The following is a 25,330-nucleotide window of genomic DNA, read 5'->3' as shown; positions in this document are numbered from 1 at the left end:
TACTTAATTAAAATTTAAGAAATGAAGCAGTGTCAACATAAATTTTTTGTTGTTGTTAATCGCAACACAAATACTGTATTGTTTAGGTAGAATTACATTTCACTTTAGCTGTTAAAAAGTTAGCATCTGCATTTAGTTGTTTGCTAAGTGGAATATACACATCGTATTTAAAAATATAAAAAATGCAAACTATCTTATTAATGATTTTATGTTGATTTCATGTGAAATGATAATATTTTGGATATATTTGGTTGAATAAAATACATTATTAAAATTCATATTTCTGTTTCTTTTTACTCTTTTTAATGTGGCTATGAGTTGGAATTGACTCGAAGGCAATGGGTTTGGGTTTTTTGGTTTATTATAAGATTTAAAAAATTACATATGTGGATTGCATTATATTTTTATTGGGCGGTGCTGGTCTAGAGGTATTAGATGGTGGACAGATTTGTAAATAGAACCCTTAAGAGAATAGGTGCGTAACTAATGCAAAATTTAGGGCTAGACTAACAGACCAATTTTTTAACCTATATACATATACACACAATTTAAAATAATGGGAAGATATTTTTAATTGGCTTAATACAACTGAGCTTCATACAAGTAAGAATTTCCATGGACAACTTCTGTGTATCACTTGAGTCTTACAGAAAATTCACACCACAGTTAACTGACATGGCATTAAATTGTAGTTACCCTATTTTAACTCACTTTGAGAAAAATAGCAGTTTTTTATTACTATGTAAAGACTGGAGCAAAAGCAAAGGACAGGAAAAAAGAAAAAAAAAGATAATATAGCAAGTAGATGTTTTTAAGAGAATAATAGAAAACAAACAAAATTTGTGTTCCTTGATCAAATGATACAAAAAACCAAACTGTTGGCTTTGAGTGGATTCTGACTCATAGCGACCCTATAGGACAGAGTAGAACTGCCCCATAGGGTTTCCAAGGTAGTAAATCTTTACCAAAAGACTGTCACATTTTTCTCCCACGGAGCAGCTGGTAGGATCAAACCACCGACTTTCTGGTTAGCAACTGAGCACTCAATTACTGTGCCAACAGGGGTCCTGATCATATGATATATATTTCAAAAAGAAAACTTAGTAAAAAAATATCACTTCCTCTTAAGGACAGAAAGAACAAAGCTCTATTTTATTCAAACATACTCATTCGGTCCTTCTGTACTCACAGGTCAGAAAAGTAAAATAATCTGTAGTTTTCTCATACAAAACAAAAGTCCAATGAGAAATTTTACTTACAGAGTACATATGTTATATAGAAGTCCACCTCTTTACATTGCTTTACCAATCGCCTCTACCTCTACCCACTCTATATTTGGAAGATCCCCCTGGCTGGGTTCTCTTAACCATCAGAGTCCCTGAGGATATCAGTGTGGAGTCCAACTCCAGGAACGGGTAGACAAAAGGTAACCCATAGGGTGATGATTGCAGGTAAACAGAGAATGCCAAAGCATGATGCATAAATGAGCTTAAACCACAGGGTTAGGGCTGTTGCTTTTTATCTTTTGTAGCATTTTCACCATATGATTCTATTTTTTATAATTGTCTTCCAAATGTGAAGTTTCCTTTAAAAAAATTAGTACCTGGGTGTCATGAATTGGATTGTGTCTCTTCAACATATGTGTGGATTCTTGGTTCTTGTACCTATGGATGTGATCCTATTTGGAATTAGGTTTTTCTTTTGTGATGCTACGAAAGCCTAGAGAAAAGGGAGATTGATTTGGCCTGGGGTAGGAAAATAGCTGGGCTCTGTAGGGTCCCTATGAGTCAAAACCAACTCAAGGGCAATGGGTTTGGTTTTTCATAGACTGGGCAAGATGAGTTACGGTAAGTGGTCAAAATTGAACCTGGTAGGCAATTACGAGGGTGGCCTGGCTGGAGTGGAAGGATCTTTCCAGCATATAATAAAAAATAAATTTGCTAAGAAGTATAGCAACCTACTTCAGCAGACCTTAAATGGCAGGGAAAGCCTGAGATGGGTCCCATATCCCATGGATCCCATTTAGAGACTGAAGCAGAGGAAAAGCTCTGGAAGGCCATTCTGGTAACCCAAGGTGAGTAGGTACTAGCAGTGTGAATAGAAGGAAACTAATATGAGGTATTTAGAGAGAGAGAGAAAAAAAAGAGCTGCACCAATTAAAAATAGGAAAAAAAAAAAAAAGGAGCAATATCCAAATGCTAAAACATTAAGTGGTTCAATCAAAGACTTTAGAAGGGGAAAGAGAAAGGATAAACAAGGTGTCCTGGCAAACAAAGTTGCAGTGCATTTTTAAGGCAAAGCAATGAAAGTGGGTGAAACATCAAGGATCATGGCACTAGGTCACCAGAAGCTGTGGGAGTACTTCTGTGGTTCCTTGTTGAGGAAAAATCAGAGGGAAGAAATGACCATTTGTCAGCACAAGTCAAACCCTCATGTTTCTTTGGAACAGAGAAGAAAAACTGACCCTGGGAGAAGAAAAGATTCATATACTCATATCTCCATTTAAAAGAAAAAATCAATATTGTGACTAATTTATTACATTGTGACTTAGCTTCCTAGTGTTGCCATAACAAACTATACTACAAGAAGATGGTTTTAAAGAAGAAAAATTTATTGTCTCACAGGTTAAGAGGCTAAAAGTCCGAATTCAAGATGTTGTCTCTAGGGGAAGGTCTTCTTTGTCTTACCTTCTCGCAGCTCCAGACAATCCCTGGTGTCCCATGGCTTGTAGATGCACCTGGCTCGTCTTTTCCCCAATATGCATGCTGGTGTCTATTCTGCTCTTTTTATAAGACACCACTCAGAAGGGACTGGGTTTAGGAACCACCCTAGTCCAGTGTGGCCTTATTAGCATAACAAAAGAAAATTCCTATTTCCAAATAGGGTCATATTCACAGGTATGGGGGTTGGGATTTCAACATAAAATTTGGGGGACACAGTTCAATCCATAACATATTGCATGGCTTTTGCCAGGAACTAGTTAAGGAAGGGAAGGGCAGGTGAGGAAGAGAACTTTCCATAGTCACTGCAAATCCTACAGTTACCCTCTCATTCTACAAATAAAATATCGACCTAAGGGCTAGTCATCCCCTGGGATTCTTCCCCTTGTACTTGGAATTTCACCAGACAGTTTTGCTCATTTAATTCAGAGAGAGAATTTGCCTGGTTGTTTGTGGGTGGTCTGTTTGTTTGTTTGGACTTCTGAATTTTTTCCACAGCTGCTTGTTTTAATGATTTGTTTTGTTTCTAATTATCATACATCTTTTAAAATTATTTCAAAATATTTTATTTGCCTTCAAATTTAACTTTGTAAATGGATGAAGAGTAAAGGAAAAACCAAAATAATGCTAGCATAAGAGGTTCAGAGTTGCCTGACCAGAAACGCTCAGTCTACATTTCACCTCCACAAATATTCTTTTCCTTAGTACCCCTTTCTTTTTGCAAATACAACTTAAAAAAATTGGAGGTTCTCCCTTCTTCTGGTTTTCACCCATACTCCCCTCTCTGCTTGAGACTCTGCCCGTTCCTCCATTCTATGACCATCTTGGATCAATAGCTATTGAACTTCCAGATCCAATTTAAAGTTATTCAACAATTATTTACTGAGCAACGGGACAAGGAAGATTCTAGGCTTTGGGGAGATGGACAATAAGAAGATAAACAATATAAATATAAATAAGAAAAATTGGGAATGACAAATGAAGTGTAGAGCATTTGAAAACAGAGAAGCCATTGTGACTTGTGACTTAGTAGCTCTTTTTAGATTGGAAGAACATGGGTGGCTTCTTGGAGGAGATGACATTTAAACCAAAATCAGAAGAATACGAAACCAGTCTCACAAAGATCTGAGGCAGAGGGAAAAGGAAACATAAAGTCCCTAATATAAGAATGAATTTGGTGTGTATGAGGAATGAAAGATGGCTACAACAGAGAGGAAGACATTTTGAGATGAACTAAGTAAGAGATACAGTCCAGGACCTGGTCACACAGGGTTTGGGCAAAGGACAGGGAGGGAGTTTGAATTTTTTTCTAAGAGAATAATGGGTGTTAAGCAGAGAATAGAGGTGGTATAACTGATGTTTTGGAAAGGTAATCTGCATTTGCTGTGCAGGAATGGATTATAGTTAGTGAGCAAAAGTGATAGAGGGAGGTAAACTATGAAGTTCAAGGAGAGCTGGATTTGTTTGGGAATAAAGATATGGAAAGGAAGAGACCAGGATGTATTTTGGAATAATTCAGTAAGACAAGCTGATGAACTGGATATTGAACAATAAAGGAAAGAGACAAATCAAGGACAATCCATAGAGTATTTGCTTGAGCATCTAGATAGATGGTAGTGCCAATACCAGCAGTATAGTGCTGTGTTTAAGGAAGACCACCTGGGTAAGATTTCTGGCTCCCCCATTTAAACACTGGGACATATATGATCGCAAATAAATTACTCAGCTTCTCTACTCACTTGTTGCTGTGTTCAGAAAATGGAGAAATTAACAACTTTACCTCATAGGATTGTTGTGAGAATTTAATAAGGTAATCTATGGAAAATGCTCAGAGCATCTTTTGAAATGTATGCAGTGATTAATGAATGTGGCTTTTAATATTGCTCTTGTTGCAATTATTACTATAATGTGGATGTGGAAGACAATGAAATAAGGAGGTCTGAGAGTGAAAATCAACGTCTGTTAGTCGAGTTAGTTGGAGATACTAATTAGACATTCACATGGAGATGCCTGTAGGCAGAAATGCATAAGAATCTGTAGTTCTGAGGAATGGCCCAGTCCTGAAGATTTTGGAAGTCACTTTCATAGAGACAGCATTTAGAGCCATGCGTGACATTCCCTAGGGAGATATTGTAGAGAGAGAAAGGAAGGGAGCCAAGATTTCTGTTTAATGATACTCCAGAGTAGGAGATCAGAGCAGGGGAGGAGGAGCCAACAAAGGGACTGAGAAGGAGCAGACAGTGACATAAGAGGAAATGAAAGGGGTGATGCCAAGTAAAGAAACATACCAGGAAGGGATTAGTTACCTGGGCTCTGTGCTCTGGAGAGACCAAGTAAGATAAGAACAGATAAGTGACCAAAGAAATTGGCAACTTGGAGGTTCTTAGGATTATTGACAAGTGCTTTTCCAGAGTACAAAGAATGGAAACTTGAATGTCACTGCTTAAGAAAAACTTCTGAATTTCTCTCTCTCTCATTGCACTTAACCATTTCCTAGCACTTAATCCTAAAAGTAATTGGAAAGAAATCAACTTTGTACTAAATCATTATCTATCTAAAGTATATCATTTGTACAATCATTCATTTATTTCCTGTCTTCTAAGATAGCTTGTAATTTACCAGATGGCAGGGACAACATCTGACTTGTTTTGCACAATGTCCTCAATAAGCAACAGAATATCCGATACATAATATTGCAAAACTTACACTGGATGAATGAATGGCTAAATGAATGAATGACCGCCACATGACTGTACCTTGAACATATTTTTTTTCTTCTTCTTTTAAGAACACTTAAAAAAACTGGGTACAATTCCATTTTCTTAAAATGCTGTCTTGGCACAGTTTTGAGGCCCTGCCTGGAAGCTGGTTTGTTCCCCTTCTTGAGCAGCTGAGTAAATCCATTCTTCAGCCACTCCCCTTATCAGGTTCCCACACTTCTGGGCACTATCCATTCAATCTTACTGGCCAGGAGCCAGGTACACAACAACTAGAGACAATCCTTGTGCCTCTGACCATACAGAATTATTCAAACGCCCCATCCCCAGGAAGCCTGTGCAACCTAACTAGCCCCACCCTACTTGCCTTACACAAACCCTCTCCTATAATTCCAGCTTGTTGTTTCCTTGCCCCGGGATGCAGCTCTCTTTATGTCCCTGTATCATGGAGTGCTGGGCCTCCCTGTTTGTAGGAATTGTGAGTATAATACACCTACTTACTGTTCATGCCCTCCCTGACTACCACCTCACCAATTTGCTACAGTATTGACATAATTATTTTCAGGTTATTTCTAGGTCTTGACATAACTAAATAATTGCTTTTATTGCAAGTCCCTGAAATCATTTTGGGGGGGGGGATAAATAGAATGAAAACTATGAACAGAGAGTCAACTTTACACTATATGATTATCTAAAGTTTTTTCTTTAATGAACAAATAATATCTCTACTCCAGGAGCTCACTTTAGCACTCAATCTAAAATTGATTACCATCTAGCCCTTATTAAAACCTAGTTGATACAACTGATATTTGAGAGAAGAAATCTATGGAACAAGTTAATTATCGTTGCTCTTAATTGGTTTTGCTCTATCCTATTATGAAGTGAAATCGCCAAATATCTTACCTGGATTGCATTAGCTTAGCTCTTTGCTGAAATGACACTGGAAAAGTTGTGGGCATTTATTATTACGCTCTTGGCTTTCACAGAGGGTTAATATAAATAATCATGTACTGAGAATATTTCTACATCTTCTAATGATATGATTAGAAGATCATATCAGAGGATCCTTATATTCTTCAGTGTTCCAAATAAAAACGACTCATGATCAATTTCTCTATAGTAGACTGTGAAAAAACAGATTTACATGTGTACATTTGTTCTGATTAGTATGTAAGTATCCTTTATCTGATAATGAAATTATAAAAGTCACTCCATTATCCTTTTTACTTTGCTTCTGGGAAACTCAGATATACATTTATGTTCAATTACAGTACATATTCATGGCCTAAGTTTCTGTATCTTCTCTACATTATATGTATTTATACTCAAATATGATTTTAGCAACCTATTTTTTGTCAAAAATTACTTCTACTTTTTTGAAGTAGAAAAAGGTATGATGAATAAAAATTAAAAGAAAGAGCGTGCTCTCTTTCAGTTAATACCTGAGATAATCCACTCTTCATGCTTTCATCAACTACTACCCATTCCATAAGGAGACCTGGTGGCACAACGGTTAAGAGCTTGGCTGCCAACTGAAAGGTTGGCAGTTTGAAACCACCCCGCGGCTTCTTGGGAGAAAGAGCTGATTTTCTGCTCCCAGAAAGATTCTAGCCTAGGAAACCCTATGGGACAGTTCTTCTCTGCCCTATAGAGTTGCTATGGGTTGGCATGGACTCAATGGCAGCTAACAACAACATCACCCATTCCATGAAGTTACTTTCATTTCTTCAAGGACAGACTTTCCTTCTACCTGCCAAGAACACATTTGGCTGTGTACTAGGACATTATCATCTTATCAAATTTAATATTTGATTATGTATTACTATCAAATATAAGGTCGTATTTGGGATTATGTTTTAGGATTTAGAGCCAGACGAAACAAAGGTAAAAGCAAAAAAAAAAAAAAAGAACAACAACAAAAAAGCATTGTACCACTTGAGGAATTAGGTGTTTTTTGTTTTGTTTTGTTTCGTTTTTAAAATCATGAGCATTTTGTAGACATTAGCATATCTCCTGGCCGCAAGCCTGCTCAGGTTTCAAATATGAATCTAATTACTGCACACATATTGACTCATCTGATTATTCTGTGCTTTCTGCCTTTTTTTGTTGTTCTGATTTGTCTTTTTATATTATATAAAGTCACTCTATACACATTAATAAGCAAACACATATGATTATAAAATACAAAGTAGAATATTAATTATTATTCTCTACTGAGTATTTTCCTCTTCAGTTAGACTGAAAATGCTTTAAAGATAAGGACTATGTTGTTCTTACCTTTTTATCCCTCATAGAAGGTATATGTTGCTGGAAACATGTATACATATACAATGTTACATATTTGATGACTGATCACATCAGAGTTATATTTATTTCTGTCATTAATCTGATAATACTTGAAACATTATTAGTGCATGGATAATCTCGTTATAAGAATTAACAAATATTATTAGCCATGTCAGATAGAATAAAAATAAATTTATGTGTTCGTTAACAGGGATAAACAGTGAAGTTAACAAAAGTATTCCTGTTTTAAATGATTTAGCCTTCATGGCAATATAAAGTAAACTAAATGTAATTCTTCGAATACAAGTAGATTGGCTAGCACTTCCGATTATTTTTCCCACAATAGGTGGTATACAAATTCAATTACTAAGTAAAATATTTAATTAGACCCTTTCACAAAAAATTGCCAGGTTTCCAGATACCAGTTTTTCTGAAGTCTTTAAAACAATTTTTTTCTAAAGTAGATCACACAGGTTGAAATTATGAATTGCATTGCTGATGTCAGCTGCCATCAAGTCACTTCCAACTCATAGCATCCCTATATACAGCAGAATGAAACACTACCTGGTCCTGTGCCAGCCCCACAATAGTTGCTATACTTAAGCCCATCGTTGTCGCCACTGTGTCAATCAATTTCGTTAACAGTCTTCCTCTCCTTCACTGACCCTTGACCAATCATGATGTCCTTCTCCAGGGACTGGTCCCTCCTAATAACATGCCCAAAGTATGTGAGATGAAGTTTTGCCATCCTCACCTCTAAGGAGCATTTTGGCTGTACTTTTTTCAAGACAGATCTGTTCATTCTTCTGGCATTTCCTGGTATATTCGATATCCTTATCCAACACCATAATTCAAAGGCCTCAATTTTTTGGTCCTCCTTATTCATTGTCTAGCTTTTGCATGCATACAAGATGATTGAACATACCATGGCCTGGGTCAGGCACAGCTTAGTCCTCAAACTGAAATCTTTGCAGAATGTCTTCAAAATATCCATATCAAAATAAAAATGATTTGTAATATTTCCATCAGATAAAAATATTATGTTTGCCTAACTTAGATCTTCAAAGTGGAAGAAATGTTTCTTTTTTTCTAAAGAGATCTTATAAATTTATTCTAAATTTAGAGAGCTGGTTGAAACATTTTAACACTAAATTTCTTGGAGCATTTTTTTTCATTTTGAAGATTTGAATATATGTTATCATTTACATAGTTTCTATTTTCAAAAAAATGTTTATTGCAAAATCTCTCATCCCAGTATGTGAGCAATTTATTTCACATTCTCTCACAATTCTTGTCCATATGCAGAAACACTTACTCTAGTTACAATCATAACATTTGATATTGACTATTTTCCTTTTTCAAGAACACATAAAGCATTTTTCACAATAGTTCCCAATATGATAATTTGTTTTGACCATATGCTACAGTATTAAAAAACACGCCTCTATTAACAATTATTCAAATAAAGAAAGGGTTTACATCAAAATTAGCTGAAGACAAAGAATGCACATAACCAGAAGTAAAAGAAACTCTAAACTTTCAGAGCATAAAGAAATATAAGACTGAATATGACAAGGTTATAGAGAACGCTAAGATGAAAATGCAGAAATGAGTCTAGTGGGTAGAGTCCTCCATTCCTTTGCCTTTTTTCCCACCTTATTAACAGGTTTTTCATATCTCTACAAATAGAATTTCCAGGGGGAAAAAGCATATATACACAATAATAGTGATAGTCTACATTACCACAGAACATTGTCTGACTCAGTGGCATCACTAGGAGGGTATGGTAGGTGCAGACCACACTGGGTGACACTGTCAGAGGGGGTGACACCAAAATGACTGTCTATAAAATTTTTGTGCAGTGTTGCAGCAGAAATTTTTTTTTTTTTTAAAAATGCCTGTAGTTAGTTATAACAACAAAAACATTTTTTGTAAGCCCAGTTTACATGCATCAATATACCTACAAGGCTAAAACTCTATGGTAATTTGCTTTTCGAACTTTCTAATGTGCTCTAGTCAGAGCTGTTCTTATCACCCAACTACAATGATGCTCAGATCATGTGGTTTAGTCTGCACACGCTGTAAGCATGAGTTTTTGTTGCTGCCAGTGTTTTTATAGTAGTTGATTTTGTCAGATTTTCTGGTGTTTTAGCAACAGTATTTGTGAATCTATATCAATAACTTTGTTGAGAACAAAGTAGTAATTAAAGGAAAAGAGGAGTCATATATAGGAATTATGATTTATGAGTAAAATTAGTACAGAAAACTTTACAAGGATTCTGTATGTTTTGGTGCAAGAGGAGGTCCAAGGGGGAGAGGTGACACCAATCTTAGTGACGTCACTGGTCTGACTCATTCGCTTTGGACACATCACCCGGAAGGATCAATCTCTGGATAAGGACATCATGTTTGGTGATGTAGAGGGCCAACAAGGATGAGGGAGACCTATGGTGAGATGGACTGGCATAATAGCTGCAAGGATGGATTTGAACATATTGGAAATTGTGAGGCTGACACAGGATTGGGTCACAGTTCTTTCCATCGTACACAGAGCCACTAAGAGTCAGAGTTGACTCCACGACAACTATCTTTCTATATATATTGCCTTCCAGAGGACAACACAGAAAGTGTCGTGGTTGAAGAATTATCTCTGACCTATTACTAGCTTCTTCAGAGCAATGCTCTCATAACAGATTTTTTTTTTTTTTTGCTTCTTTGCTAGACCTGCAATATGCAGATGAAACAACCTTGCTTGCCGAATGAGAAGAGGAGCTGAAGCACTTACTAATGAAGATCAAAGGCTACAGCCTTCAGTATGGATTACACCTCAACATAAAGAAAACAAAAATCCTCACAACTGGACTGATAAGCAACATCATGATAAACAGAGAAAATACTGAAGTTGTCAAGGATTCCATTTTACTTGGATCCATAATCAACACCCATGGAAGCATCCATCAAGAAATCAAATGACATATTGCATTCGCAAATCCGCTGCAAAAGATCTCTTTAAAGTGTAAAAAAGCAAAGATGTCACTTTAAGGACTAAGATGCCCCTGATCCAAGCCATGGTGTTTTCAATCGCCTCATATGCACACGAAAGCTAGACAATAAATGAGGAAGACTGAAGAAGAATTAATGCCTTTGAATTATGGTGTTGACAAAGAATATTGAATATACCATGGGCTGCCAGAAGAACAAACAAATCTGTCTTGAAAGAAGTACAGCCAGAATGCTTCTTAGAAGCAAGGATGGCAAGACTTCGTCTCACGTACTTTGAACACGTTATCAGGAGGGGCCAGTCCCTGGAGAAGGACATCATGATTGGTAAAGTAGAGGGTCAGTGAAAGAGAGGAAGACCCACAATGAGATGGATTGACACAGTGGTGGCAGCAGTGGGCTCAAACACAGTAACGATTGTGAGGATGGTGCAGGACCAGGCAATGTTTTGTTCTGTTGTGCATAGGGTCGCCATGAGTCAGAACCGACTCCATGGCATCTAATAACAACAACAGACCTAATTTGTAATTAATAAAATAGTTTTTAATATAAAATGCTTTAAACTGGAACATTGACTGCTAGATAACTGTATGAATTTTACAACTAAATATTGTCACATTTTAACTTACTGCTAAAACAAAAACTGTGTAGAATATCCCCATGAGATGTCAAATTCAAATCAACATTAATTGCATTACTTCTTTCAGACATTCTGATTTTTTTAAGGCCTGCCAACCACCTGAGAGCAACAGTTTCATAATTAGCCAATTTGTGCATTTGACCGCAAAATTCATTTCCTTCATATAAAAATGCTCAAACACAGCTCAGGAATGTTTCTGACGTGGGACCAAATCTTACTTTCTTACTAATTGCCAACACTCTCCTAAGTGCAAGCAAAGTAGCAGTACTATGGATCCTACATCCAAGAAACCTTGGCTTCTCCTCAAACCATTAGGCAAATTATTAATAACAACAACAAAAACAGCTTACAGTCTTTGTAGCAGTAGTTCTCCTGTCTGATGAGCTGTTGGTCTGTTTGTGGTGCACCACACATGCAAGTGTGCAGAAACAAATGTTCCAATCCTTTTCTTTTTCATGAATTAATTCTTGTCAATGAATTTTTACATGGCTCAATGTATACTGCAGAAAGAAAGTGACCAGAACACATCCTTTCTGAACTAATATCCAAAGATGGCCCTAAAATTGGTTCATTAACACAGACTTTTGTACTTTGTCTTGTTGAGAGGAGGTCTATAAAGGAAACGCCTGGGAATAATTACTAGTGGACGACATCTTAAAGAGGAACACAATTGCTGACTAAAGGTTAAATCACTAGTGCAGTGGAGCCAGAACAAACATTTAATACTGGGAAAATAATCCATCATCAACATTGTCTGCCATTATACAGACCAAGCAAATGACTGAGTGCTCCAGTTTTTAGCTGGTTAATCTGTTGTCCTACAATTCAGTCACTCAGAGGATGAAATATAAAGATTGGATACGGACATGAATATAGATTCAAATTGGATGAAGGTCAGCTCCTCACTAGTTTGGAATATCTTAAAAATAAGATGGGGGAACTTATAACAACACACTATATTTTAATGAAATCCTTACTTTATGTGAATAGAACCAGTAACAGAAAGAAGCAACATTCGCTGGGATCAACAGCTTTATTAAAAAAAAAAAAAGAAAATTAAAATATATGATTAAATGGATGTTCAAGTCCTTACAAACACTGCTACAACAATTTAGTATTTAATTGAAAAAAATAAATTGCAAACTGGTCACTAGCGTCAGAATTTTCAACTTGAGAAATTCAGAAAATATTAAAATAATTGATAAAAAGAGCTAAGCTAACAGTAATATAATTAATGTTAAATGCGTTGAAGATATTGAAGAGCCTCACATTAAAATAAACCATGAGAAACAAATGACCGCTAAGGTATCTGAGAATTACTATGAACCTCTTCATACATCTCCTAATATACAGTTTTCATTAGTGGGAAGATGATCATCCCTGCCCACTGAAATTATAACATCTGAAGCAATACAGGACTAGAAACTATGGCAGAAACAATGGGTACTTGAACAATGGTACAGAAATATTTTATACCTATATTGATACAGTGCATCTGTAGTATCATCCACCATATCCCAAATTTCAAAATAGCAAACTACAGAAAAAGATCAAGACAGCATTTTTACATTGCTAAAATATCTCCTTTCCAAGACATAGAAACTTGACTGAAAAAATGTTTTAATTTTTCTTTATGTATATTTGGAGGTTAGCATAAACATAACATTATGATTACACAGGAACTAGAATAATAATAATTAGTATTGAGGAGAAAAATGTGCTTCTCAACATGTTTAAAAACATATGATATTTACAATTATTTTTAAAAAGAATATAATTCAATTTTCTTTTTCTAAATATTTTGGAGAGTGAGGTGCCTCTTTGCTCCCAAATAACATTAGAAATTCTACCTCCTTACATCTATAAGATGAGATAAGACTTTGTGAACAATTAAGATCAGAAAACAAAATATTTTGTGGATGAATTATATGCTTCTAGCAAATCTTGTTAACTAAAATGTCACAGATAAAGGTGTTTTATTCAATGGTGGAGTAACTTTAGTGTCTCAAACTGTGACAGTGCTATCAAAAATGAACCTATACAAGTTGAATAACAAGTTTATCTTTTTAAAAATTGGTTACTCAATAAAACAACATGCCTGTCTCAGAGTAACTAAGTTATTTTGTAAATAATATTTCTCTGTACTTCTCTTCAAAAGCATATGATCTCCACTTTGACTTTGTTTTACAGTTCTTTGAGAAACATAATATGCTATTGAATTGAACCCTTTGTCACTTTATGAAATCAATACATGTTTTCAAAATTAAATAATTCATTTAAAAGGAATTCACACAAAATATTCCTAATTATTATTAGACCAAATTTAAAAACAAAACCCCACAACATATACTGCAACAGCAAACAAACTATTCACCACCGTACACACACATATTCTTGGAGAGAATATAAACTTGTTTCTAAGCCCATTGCAAACTTCAGGCAATTTCATAGCATTGTAAAAAAGAAAAGTAGACGAAGGAAAAATTTGTCCAGGGACTAAATCTTCTTCAGTAAAGCCCTGCCTCTATCGCCTTTCACAGTTTTATAAAGCCAAACTGGAAGAACACTCCTCAACAACGTGAATAATTTCTTTACCTTTTAGTTTCAAATCTTAAAACCAATTCTAGCTGTCCTTTATCAAGTAACTTGAGAATATTCATAGAATTCCTTGAGAATATCACAAGATTTTGATTCAACAATTGCCAACAAAGTCAGAAGAACAGAACAACAAAGCAAAGCGAAACAAAACAAGTCAAAACAAACTATCATATACTTCATGGATTATAGGTTGAAAAAAAAAAAAAGAGAGAGACTTCTTACCAAGTACTCCAAGTCGATAGTTGACCGTGATGACGATCACATTGCCATAACTTGCCAAGACACTCCCATCATATAAATTTCCAGTACCTTCCATATATGAGCCACCATGGATATACACCATCACTGGTTTAGGACCCCCACTGTCCCGAATATCTGAAAAACAAATGGTGGGCAATTGTTCTTATCCTTACAAATACACATAAGGAAGCAGAGAAAACATTTTCTATTGTAGGGACAAGAGAGGGTAATTAATATAGTTGTTTAAATTGCTGCTTTTGTTGAAGTGTTTCTTAAGCAACTCATATCAAGAGCTATCGTGGAAGAGAGCAATAGGCATCCATTTTATTCAATCAAATTTAAAAAATTATTTAGAAATTATAAATTAAATCACAAAATTTGGACAATTAAAAGGAGGTATGTGTTTTAGTGCTTCATGAGTAATTCCTTAAGCGACAGTAAAACCAAAAGAAAGAATGACAATGATTCTTAGAACTACTTTTTAAAGATGTTCTAGATCTTCCACTGAATTTATGAACTATAAACTAAATACAATGGTATCACTGCTGTAGTGAATAAAACAAGCTGATTTTCCACTTCTCACTTACTGTGAAGGTTTGTAGCAAATGTAACATGATAATACCAAATCACTTATGCTATAATCTATGGACATAATACAATATTGTATATATGCTGCAACAAGTTTCATTTCCCTACTTAAGTACTAACTGTCAGATGAATGTCTAGGCAGTAAAGCCATATGCATCAGTGCTCCTGTTGTTGTATTTAGGGGATTATCATTTAAATGATGTTGGTCATCTGCTCGTTCAACTCTTACCCTTTGGGATTGGAAAGCAGACTAAACTATATTTGCTTACCTCTTGGTGTAACTATTGTAGTCTTCTTAGCTACACTCTGGCTGTACGTTTTTAAGTTGTAGACATGAGGCAAGACAGTTAAATCCAAGTGTAAAGTGCTGGAATTTAGAGTGATGTTAAAGTGATTTCTACAGCTCTAAATTTTAATCAAACGTATCTAGTTTTCTATGATACTTTCCCCTTAATTACGTAGTTTACAACAAGGATCTAGAAAAATATATAAGGGAAACATATAATAATTTTAGTCAATATTAAAAATGCACTAATTTCTATAAAATGTTAAATGGTATTTTGACAAACTTGGTTTAACTATAATAGAGATTGAAATATTATATATGAATAAATATGATTATGAATATATGAATAGTATAAATATTAATGATAATAACTATTAAATAATAGCTCATGATTTCCTTATATCCACAACTGAAACTAAATTACATCAAGTGTATTCTTTTCTTTTAACGCCAGTATTGAAAAGTGTCATTTGAAAGTTTTGTTTTGTTTTGTTTTGTTCTTTTGTTTTTGGTATTTTTTGTCAAGCTTAACTTCGCTACATCTTTATGATTGAGGTGTCAGCTTTCAGAATGAACTAATATGATACAAACTCATTGAAAAAAAATGTGGCTATTTGGAGACTGTTTTACATTTTCTATAAAAAGAATGACTAATGGAAATGCTTTGAGTATTCTACTTTAATAATGAAGTGACTTCTTGAAATAAAAAAAAATATTTTAGGGTCAGGAATTACAGGTCAACTTGCTTGTCCAAATTTGCAAGTTGGGGAAATGGCTCACTGCGGAACTTAGAGGCTTTTTAAAACATTATTTTAAGTTATCTAAACTTACACCTCCTCTGAGAGTGTATTTGAGAAGAGCGTCATGTTTTCAAGAGGTAAGCAGAGGATGCTTTGACACAGAAACCACCGTCTAGACACAGCTACACTTGGGAGGGAAACCTAAATTTATCTTCTCCTTGAAACTTGGGAGGGAAATGGTATTCACTCATTCGTAATGATTTGGGGACTTGTGGAGATGTTAGACTTGCCCAGAGAAAACAATTGTTGAAATTGTTAAACTATTCACCATAGATGCCTGTTTGCTGCATATAGTTTTAGCTTCTTATTTTTCTAGTATGGCTGGCACTGAAGAAGCAATAATAAATTATTAAACTGAAATCATTAACTGACTGTTCACAGCAGACACTGTATTCTGCTAATTGTATGCTTGGAGGTAGCACAGAGGGGGGCTGTTTCAGAATTCTTCTTTAATTAAAATTACATAGAATTACAAAGCACCAACTGTGAACAGTAATGAAATCTTGGTAGAACCATTCTGATCACCTGAAAAACAATACAGGCAAACATTGAGAAGACCTGCCACGTTTTATACCTAATAATAAAATGAGGTGGACCTTGTCAGGAAAGAATAGAAATATGACAATATATTCTGGAAGCTATTTTGAAGGGTATCTCATTTTTCTTTGAAAATTAGACTTGAGAGGATTATTGAGAGTTTGGGTTAGATTTTAATTTGTAATTTGTCCCTCAGACTTTTAAAAGATTTCAGTCTTGCCTATGAATTTAATAAACCAAGTAATTCTTTTCCAGAAAGCTCTATCAAAGTCTAATGATATCCTGAACAGTGTTTATTTTCTCTTGAAGTAAATCTCTGATTAATGCTATACCAAAAACACTCATTGCTGTCGAGTCTATTCTGGCTCACAGGGACACCAAAGGACAGAGTAGAACTGCTCCATAGGGTTTCCAAGGAGCAGCTGATGGATTTGAACTGCCGATCTTTTGGTTAGTAGCCGAATGCTTAACCACTGTGCCACCAGGGCTCAGTGCCATAAGGAATTTTAATTACTAAAGGAAGTAAAATTCATGTACATAAAAACCCTAAATATTGCTAATAAAGTTTGGGAAAATGCAATGTTTCTTTTACAGAACTTTTGGAATTTTTTGACGGTGTTTTATCAGAGTGATTCATGTTAGATTTTACTTTTGATAGTGTTTTACCTAGAAGTGCATTTTATAGTTTACTTTTCTGCAGAGTGTACAGCTATTATTAATGCTAACAGTAAATGCAAGCAGTTTAAATTATATCTCTATTACTTTGTTTTTAAAAAGAACCAGGACCTTTATACATAAAATCTGTATATCAGATAGCCTACCATTGAATGATATTTATGAATGTCATCATTTTAATAATAAAATCTGGAGAAGAGGATTATTTTATCTTCAGTGATAATATATTAAATGTATTTTAATGAGTTTATTAGTGCCAAATCATCACTCTAAACCTTGTCTTGTGTTTTTTCCTTAGGAAGAAGGTAGAAATTTGTGAGGTACTGACTTTGCTTCAGATTTCTAACTTTGCCTAAACAGCTGCTACAGACTTGACTAAAATCATAAAAACTCTCAGAGATCCTAAAACACTGGCTAGATTCCAGTAAAATTACAACTATTCTTCAAGTGTTTTCAAATTTTCTAGTTACTCGAAGTTTTTTAAAGGCTTGCGAAGCACCTAAGTTTCCATAAAGAGTGGGAGAGTAAGGAGAAAGTACTTACTGCACTAATAATTATTTGTCTTCCAAAATGTCATGGTAAGAAAGTATTTTAATTAAATTTCTCAAGTTAAAAAACTAAACTTGGAATCTAAGTAGGTACTTTGTTTCTAAATTTTAGTAATATTTTATATTTCTGACAAATCAAAATTTTAAGCAGATGTAGCAAGTGTCACTAGATCTAGAATAGTTAATAGGGATTTATTTGTACCTGACAACCAGGCTTTAGAATCATAATTTCATTTAACACGGTACTAGTGAATAACTATTAGTCACATAACTCCTTAAATATGTTTACTGGTTTCTTCATCTTAAAGGAATCATTAAGTTTTAATTGCCCATGTTGAAGAGTTTTTGACATTTAAACAGCATTTATATTGTGAAGCGTGGCCTCAATTAAACCTTTCTCTGATATATCAAAAGACATTTCAAGATATTTTTTGTGCCTCTCAGTTATCTTTACAAACCTCAGTTATCATTTAGAATTACCAAAAGAAATTTTGCTGAATTTGTGCTTATTAAACTGAACTTAACACAATCGATGGTATGCTTTTACTTAAAAAGTATAAAAAACATACAAGAGCAATTTTTTAAAAGGGTCTATGTTGGATATGGAGTCCCTGGGTGATGCAATTTGTTAACCTGCTTGGTTGCTAAACTAAAGGCTGGAGATTCCAGTCAACACAGAGGTGCTTGAAGAAAGGCCTGGTGATCCACTTCTGAAAAATTAGCTATTGAAAACTCCATGGAGTACAGCTCTCCTCAGACACACATGGGGTCGCCATGAGTTGGTGTGAACGCAAGGGTAACTGGTTTTATGTTTGATGTAAAATAGTATCTGAATCATGCCAATATTAATATTAAGGAATTTTTAGCACAAATAATTTTGAAAATTTTAAAAGATTTCTTAAATTCCCAAAATAAACTGGTGGGAATCTGGGATGTTGCTTTGAACCATTTTAGTCACTTCAGATAAGTCTTTTTTTTTTTTTTTGTATCTATGGGAAAAGTCTATAAAATAGACAATTCTTTTTTCATTATTATAAAGCACAAATGAAAAATGATTCAACTATGACTGTCTTAACAGATGGTAAGAGAGTGATAGCAGAAACACAAACAAGAATATACTCCACCAGGAAGCCTTCCATTGTGTAAAACGAATGAAGGCAGGTTCTAGTGGATGGCTGAGGAAGTCTTTGAATGCAGTGGCTGAGATAGGGATATGGAAACAGGGTAGAGAAGTCAGGGCACTGGAAAAAATACCAAGAATTCCATATGACTAATCAAATAATTAGGCTTCTGACTGAAGTAAAAAAAGGAGTTTATCAAGTAAATTATATGTGTTGCTTTATGTCCAGAGATGTTGACTCAAGAGCTGAAATAAATTAAACGTGAACATTGGCCTCAGTTTTCCTTCACACTCAAGTAAACAAAAAAATTGTGAAGGAATTGAATACAAACAAGATGCTTAGAATTTTCAAGAAAGGTTCTCATTTTTTTTTTTCCTGAGGGATACTTGAATTTATCTTTCTTGCTTTCTAAACAATTATCCAAAACAAAGTAGAAGAATAGATTCAACTTGAATTGATTGGTTTGACATTCTAAGCTTTTGAGCATTTAAAAATGTTTATTGATTTGAAAACTCGACTGAGTGACTGGGTTAGTACTTAACCTGAACACTACCTACCAATTTAAATAGGGCTTTAGGATATTTTTAATGGCTATTTAAAAATGTTAAGTGTGCTTCAAAGCAAGTCTATAAAATAGATTCACATTTATAGGGCTTAGTTCACTACGGTAGCTCAGGTATCCTTCATGAACATATAAAATGTCTTACTCTATGATATTTTACAAAGGCAAAAAAATAAGTCTTTTAAAATAGGGAAATAATTATGCATATGAACTTTGTGGCTACATTGGGAAAATCTGAAGATTTAAGAAGCTACACACTAAGAAGTCCTTTATACTCAGGTATTAGTAAGATAACAAACATCTATGAGTTATGGATCGTGAGAAGGTTCAGAAAATCCCAAAGCTTCCAGTGAAAGCAATCTTCTTTAGAGTACTGGGAACAGAAACTCATGTTCTACAAAGCCAATAACTGTCATGAATGTTTGAATACTTCGGATTTACCAAAGTGTTAAAAAAAAAAAATCCAATCTATATTTTGGTATTATAGTTTATTTTTAGCTATTTAACATTCAAAATGATAACTCTTAGGCAGCTATACTGATATATTTCAAATATTAATGACTTCTTTGTGTTTAATCTTTAATCCACTGCTGGGGTTCATGGACAATGAATTTTTAATCAAATGTCATAAATTATATTTAATCAAAATAATTCTTAAATGTTATAGAAGTATTAACAAGATATATAATTTTTAAACTTTCAAAACATTGCCTCTACAATTTAATTTTCTACTGGAAAGGGGTTTATTAAATATGTGTCTCAGTGAAAACAACAGAAATTGTTGAGTAAAGATTCACTCATTCATAGTTTCCTTGTAATTCATTGGAGTAGCACTTCTGCTGTCTTGGTTGGGGTTTTATTTTGGAAAACCTTTCTCATCATATTATTAATATCTTTATAAGATTTAATTTCTAAGTTTTTGGGAATTATTTCTGAAACTGGGATTAAGTTAGTCACCTCTAGAGTAATCATAACTGTATGGCATTAAAAAAAAAAAACCCTGAATGGAACCCAGTTGAACTGAAAGAATCAATGGCCTCTCTAGATACTCAGTTTACTACTAGTTAAAGGCACACAACAGAATGAGAAACGTCAAATCAATCTAGCGAAGAGTTATATTTACAAAGAGTAAATCAGAATTGTATGTCACAGGAAGTTGGAAAGAGAACAATTTTGATATAATGAAGTAGGAAATGTTATATTGTTTAAAGTTGGTGGCAATACTTCGAAAATCAGAATAATTTAATTTACCAGTCTTAGAAATTATGTCCCTTTGAAACGAAAGGGTAGCCTACTAATCTTGTTAAAAAAAAAACAAACTATAATCACTACCAAAAGTACTCCCTATTATGAGCCCAGAGTACTTAAGTGGCTGTACAGTATTAACTACAGTTATGTAAATAGGTTATAAATAGTTATATAAACACTACCTTTTCTTATCTATACAATTTCATTTGTGTAGTTAAATCAATAGAAAACAGTACTGTTTAATTTAAAATATATTGCTCAAGAAACACTTTATATCAGCTTTTAGCATGTCTTTCATTTTATTGGGCTTGGGTTTCTTTTTAAACAAATGTCAAATGTAAAAATGAAACACATTTTGGCACTGGGTAAAATATTTACATAGATTAGAAAACATGCAAAATGGTTACAGAGAGACTACAAGGGAGAGGTTGTTAGTTCAAAGAATATGGACAAATCTCAGTCAAAATGTGGGATGAAACATATCAAGAGTCAGTTCAAGAAAACAAAACAAAAAAAAAATGCCCCTCTTTTGAAAGCATTTTCACGGTTGGCATCAAAATGTAAAACTTAACATTCGTTTTTTAAAAATTAAAAATGTGTACTTATATGTAACAACAAGCAAGAAGACAAAACACATCAAAAACGGGAATTAAAAACAACTCTTCAAAAAAAGACAAGAAGTAAAAAAATAGAAAGGGGTGGAAAAAGTGATTGAAGCCCTTGACATGCAAATAGTTTGGTGGAAAAAAATACCTTCATCTTCAGCACCGTCATTATCACCTAAATCATCTGTCTGTTTCTTTGTAAGGGGACCTAGGATTGAGAACGGAGAAATGGAGGGGGGAAAAAAAAGACAATTCAAGAATAAACAAGACTGAGGGCAAAAATCAATGTAAATACTAAAATTCTCAAGGATATTTCCAAAAAGAGTGGGAAAGTGGTTATGTGAAAGCTGATTATCTATTTAAGAAAAAAAAAATTCCTTTCCCCAAAATACCTTATCGAAACTGTGGTTTGTGAATTTATCCAGCATAAAAAACACATTATGGCTTGGAATGCAAGTTATAAACAAAGGAACTTATTTTTTAAAAAATCCACTTCGTACAAAAAAGTAAACAGTTTTATCAGCTGAAAGAACTTACTTTCCTCAGTGTCTTTTCTAATTTAAATTAGTGACTATAATAAAGTAGGTCAAACTCATTCTTTAATCTGGGATAATATAATAACCTTAGGGAAAACAGCAATATGAACATTTTTAGAGTATTTTTCTTTCTTTTCTTTTCTTTTTGGTAAAAGCATTAACATTTGAGTTTTATACTTTTAAAATCATACATTTTTCAACACTGTGACTTTTTAAAATTACTTGTCATTAGACAAATATTTCCCCGTGTACTTTGATTTAAATGTTAGCTGTGGGCATAAGACATTTGCAACCTGGACAAATGCACCGACAGTTAGTGTTATCACTTGATACAACAAAGGTACCGTGAGTGGAAATCAATGTTTAGATATTAAGGTAGTTACAGAGTCAGGGTTTATATTTTATAATCAATTTAATAATATAATGGAACTATGCCCTAGTGCAATTTCATGCCCAGTACAGTTATTTATAATAGGATCATGTTTTAGGAGAATAATTATATTGAAACACTGTGATTGTTCAATAAATGTTTTATTATACTTAACAATACTAATTTGCTAGAATAAAGAAGCACACCAAAGGGGAAGTCAAAGGCCATATGAAAGTAATTTTAAGTGTCACGTAATTGACATATTCAGCACACTAAAAAGCAAGTGAAGCCCCACATTCTCTTTTGTTCTGCAACCATTTAATTTATATGACATTTCATAATGCTCATGCAAAAAGCAGTCATTACAAACACAGGACACTCAAGTTAAAAGATAGCCAACCACACAGCAGTTAAGGAAGAGAATTTTGCCATGCATAAAAGAACAGTCATAGAAAAAGGAGGAAAACAAAAACGACTGAGCATCGTGTTGATTTCAATAATATGAATAGTGAAGAAGCAGACAATAAATCTAAGCACACTTCATAAGAAATGATTGTTAAACATTTTGAGAAAGATTTCTAAGTCTTTGCAGCGATTACTGTGCATTACATTTGTAATTCAAAACTACAATCAAAACCCTCAAAGAATGAAAAACACCATCCCAGAAAACAGAAGGGAAAAAAGTGAAATATAATGTAGTTAATGTTTCATCAGCTTGGAGAGAGCCTTGAAAAATAAAATAACTGGCAGAGATCAAGAAGCCCTGGTGGCTCAGAGGTTAAGAGAGAGCTATGGCTGCTAACCAAAAGATTGGCAGTTAAAATCCACCAGCTGCTCCTTGGAAACCCTATGGGGCAGTTCTACTCTGTCCTATAGGGTCGCTATGAGTTGGAATAGACTCAACAACGATGGGTTTGTTTGTTTTGATTTGGCAGAGGTCAAAATGGAAATGCAGAAATTGACAACATAATCAAAGGGACATGTTGACTCCCTCAATAGTAAATGTCATGGCTTCAAGGACATTTTAAACACAGACTGGGGAACTGTATACAATAAATAAATATCATTTTATAGCCGCACCTGCAAGCAATCACTCCATTAAGAGAAAATTTAGATGAAAGCAATAGTTTATGTTAATTGGCTCAGTTGCGTGTTCACAAAAATCTACTTTTTTTGAATATGACTCTGGTAGAAATGCAAAAAGCACCCTTGGGATTATTTGATGTTCATGTAACAGTGTTGCTGCATTCCTGAAAAATATAAATATTTTAAATTTAAATTTAAAAACAGCTGCATCAGGAAACTGTATTTGAAATATTTCTGATTTTAAAACACCATATAAAATAGTGGACTTAGAATATTATATTTTCAAAGTTTTTATTTTTCTATAATTACCTAAGCAGTAAATGAATAGGCTTCAACAAATATGTTTTCCTGCATTCCTATTTTTAAGGATGTTATATAGAAGTTATGGTTTTATTTACTGGTTAGCAAGACAGAATAAGTGTAGTAGTAGTTGTTATTTATTGCTTTCAAAACCACTATCTACTTTCCAGTTTTAGTTAATTCACTTAATTTGCTTAATTCTTGGCTATAATAAGACAACACTAATGTTAGCTCAAAAATTTTTTGCTGAATTATCAGTTCACTAATATTTGGAGGAGCATGTAAAATCTATCCCAATTAAATTAAATCACTGCCTTTATTTTGTGAAAGGTTGTATATCTCTGTTGGACAATTCAGATAGAAGTGTCTTTCTTTTCCCTCCGAGATTACCCAAGGCAATTTACATAACATCTTTGGGAAATCATTCAGGTTCTACAGCAACTGAGCCAGTAGCTTTATATATTTTACATGCCTACAGAATTGCTAGCTCCTTGGTCTACAGTAGATGCTATAGCAAAATATGCTTTATTAAAACATGATATCCTAGTTCTTTGCAAAGGGCTATAATTCTCTGTTTCTATTTGACTCTGAAAGGAGCCCTAGTGGCACAGTGGTTAAACTGCTTGGCTGCTAAACAAGCGGTCAACGGTTCGAACCCATTAGCAGATCTGCAGGAGAAAGTTGTGGTGATCAGCTTCTGTAAAGATTTACACCCTTGGAAACCCTATAGGGCAGTTCTACTTTGTCCTATAGGGTCACTGTTTGGAATCAAATCAATGGCAGTGGGATTTGATTCTGAATCTGCATAAATAGAGAATCCATGAAATGATACTACATATGAAACCAGTTACTATCAAGCTGATCCTGACTCATGGTAACCCCATGTGTGTCAGAGTAGAACTGTGCTCCATAGGGTTTTCAGGGGCTGTTTTTTCAGAAATGAATCTCCAGGCCTTTCTCCCAGGTACATCTGGGTGGACTTGAACCTCCAACTTTTCAATTTGCAGCTTAGCTCGTTAACCATTTGCACCACCTAGGAACTCCTTACAAACAGAGAGTTTTTCTATGGATGGAATGCATACCTCTTAACTGATATGGGGTAATGATTACATGCATACATTGCATAGGACATGTTTTACTGTAGTAAATGTGAAGAGTTAGAAAAACATATAGGTATTCAGTACTATAGGCTTTAGTACCATAAACGGATAAGAACATCATTTTTCTAGAGGAAGATTAAGTAGAGAGTTCTCCCAACTAAAGAATTTCACTTACTGAACACTAAGTAAAACGTTATTATAGATAGTATTAAACTGCCCCCACAGTGTGGGTCCAGCACTATTTTAGTGATTCCAGCATAACTGGGTTTTCTTAACATCAAGAATTTTCTACACATCTGATTTTTGAAGGTTCCCTGGGAAGAGAACGGCTGATAACAGTTTCTGGCAAAACTGATTATAAGAAGAAGGAAAACAGACTCCCTTTATCTCTTATGCCTAAAGGCAGTGAGAATAAATATCTGAAAGGGTCCAGGGTTGAAAATTGAGAAACTCAACATTGGTTTATCTGAGGAAGGCTCAATACAGTAGACACATGCTTGTGGATTATAGAAACAGATCCCTACATGATCTTAAGATTCTTTATTCTCATCTGGAAGCAAAACAGCCTAAGCTCTCTTCTGTCCTAAGACATCAGCAAGTCTGCTCATTTTTTCTTTATTCTAAACTGTTACAATTGATGTAACTACTGAAGGTAAAACAATTTAAATATAAAGAAAACATTGTAAGAAGTAACTAGTGATAATTAAAAAACTTAAAAAAAACCAGACAACCAAATTTTAGGAGCCACATATTCCTGTAAATCGAGC

The 25,330-nt window shown here is 34.3% G+C and overlaps 1 protein-coding gene across 6 annotated transcripts in view; it reads right to left on the bottom strand.

Annotated features, from left to right (window-relative positions):
- The window catches only part of NLGN1 (neuroligin 1), a 1,020,111-nt gene that overhangs the window by 551,707 nt on the left and 443,074 nt on the right, over positions 1-25,330 (bottom strand). For 3 of the 6 annotated variants that reach the window (XM_012557584.1, XM_004383483.1, XM_004383484.3), the window contains 2 exons: positions 21,320-21,379; positions 14,184-14,336 (listed from right to left, as the gene is read on the bottom strand). In XM_012557584.1, coding sequence (XP_012413038.1) covers positions 14,184-14,336; positions 21,320-21,379 — 213 coding nt within the window. The remainder of the gene's footprint in view (positions 1-14,183; positions 14,337-21,319; positions 21,380-25,330) is intronic. The other 3 variants (XM_004383485.2, XM_004383486.1, XM_004383487.1) reach the window with 1 other exon arrangement.

This window comes from Trichechus manatus, unplaced genomic scaffold (genome assembly GCF_000243295.1).
Source record: "Trichechus manatus latirostris isolate Lorelei unplaced genomic scaffold, TriManLat1.0 scaffold00110, whole genome shotgun sequence".
Lineage (NCBI taxonomy): Eukaryota > Metazoa > Chordata > Mammalia > Sirenia > Trichechidae > Trichechus > Trichechus manatus.
This window is presented reverse-complemented; position numbering and strand designations above follow the sequence as displayed.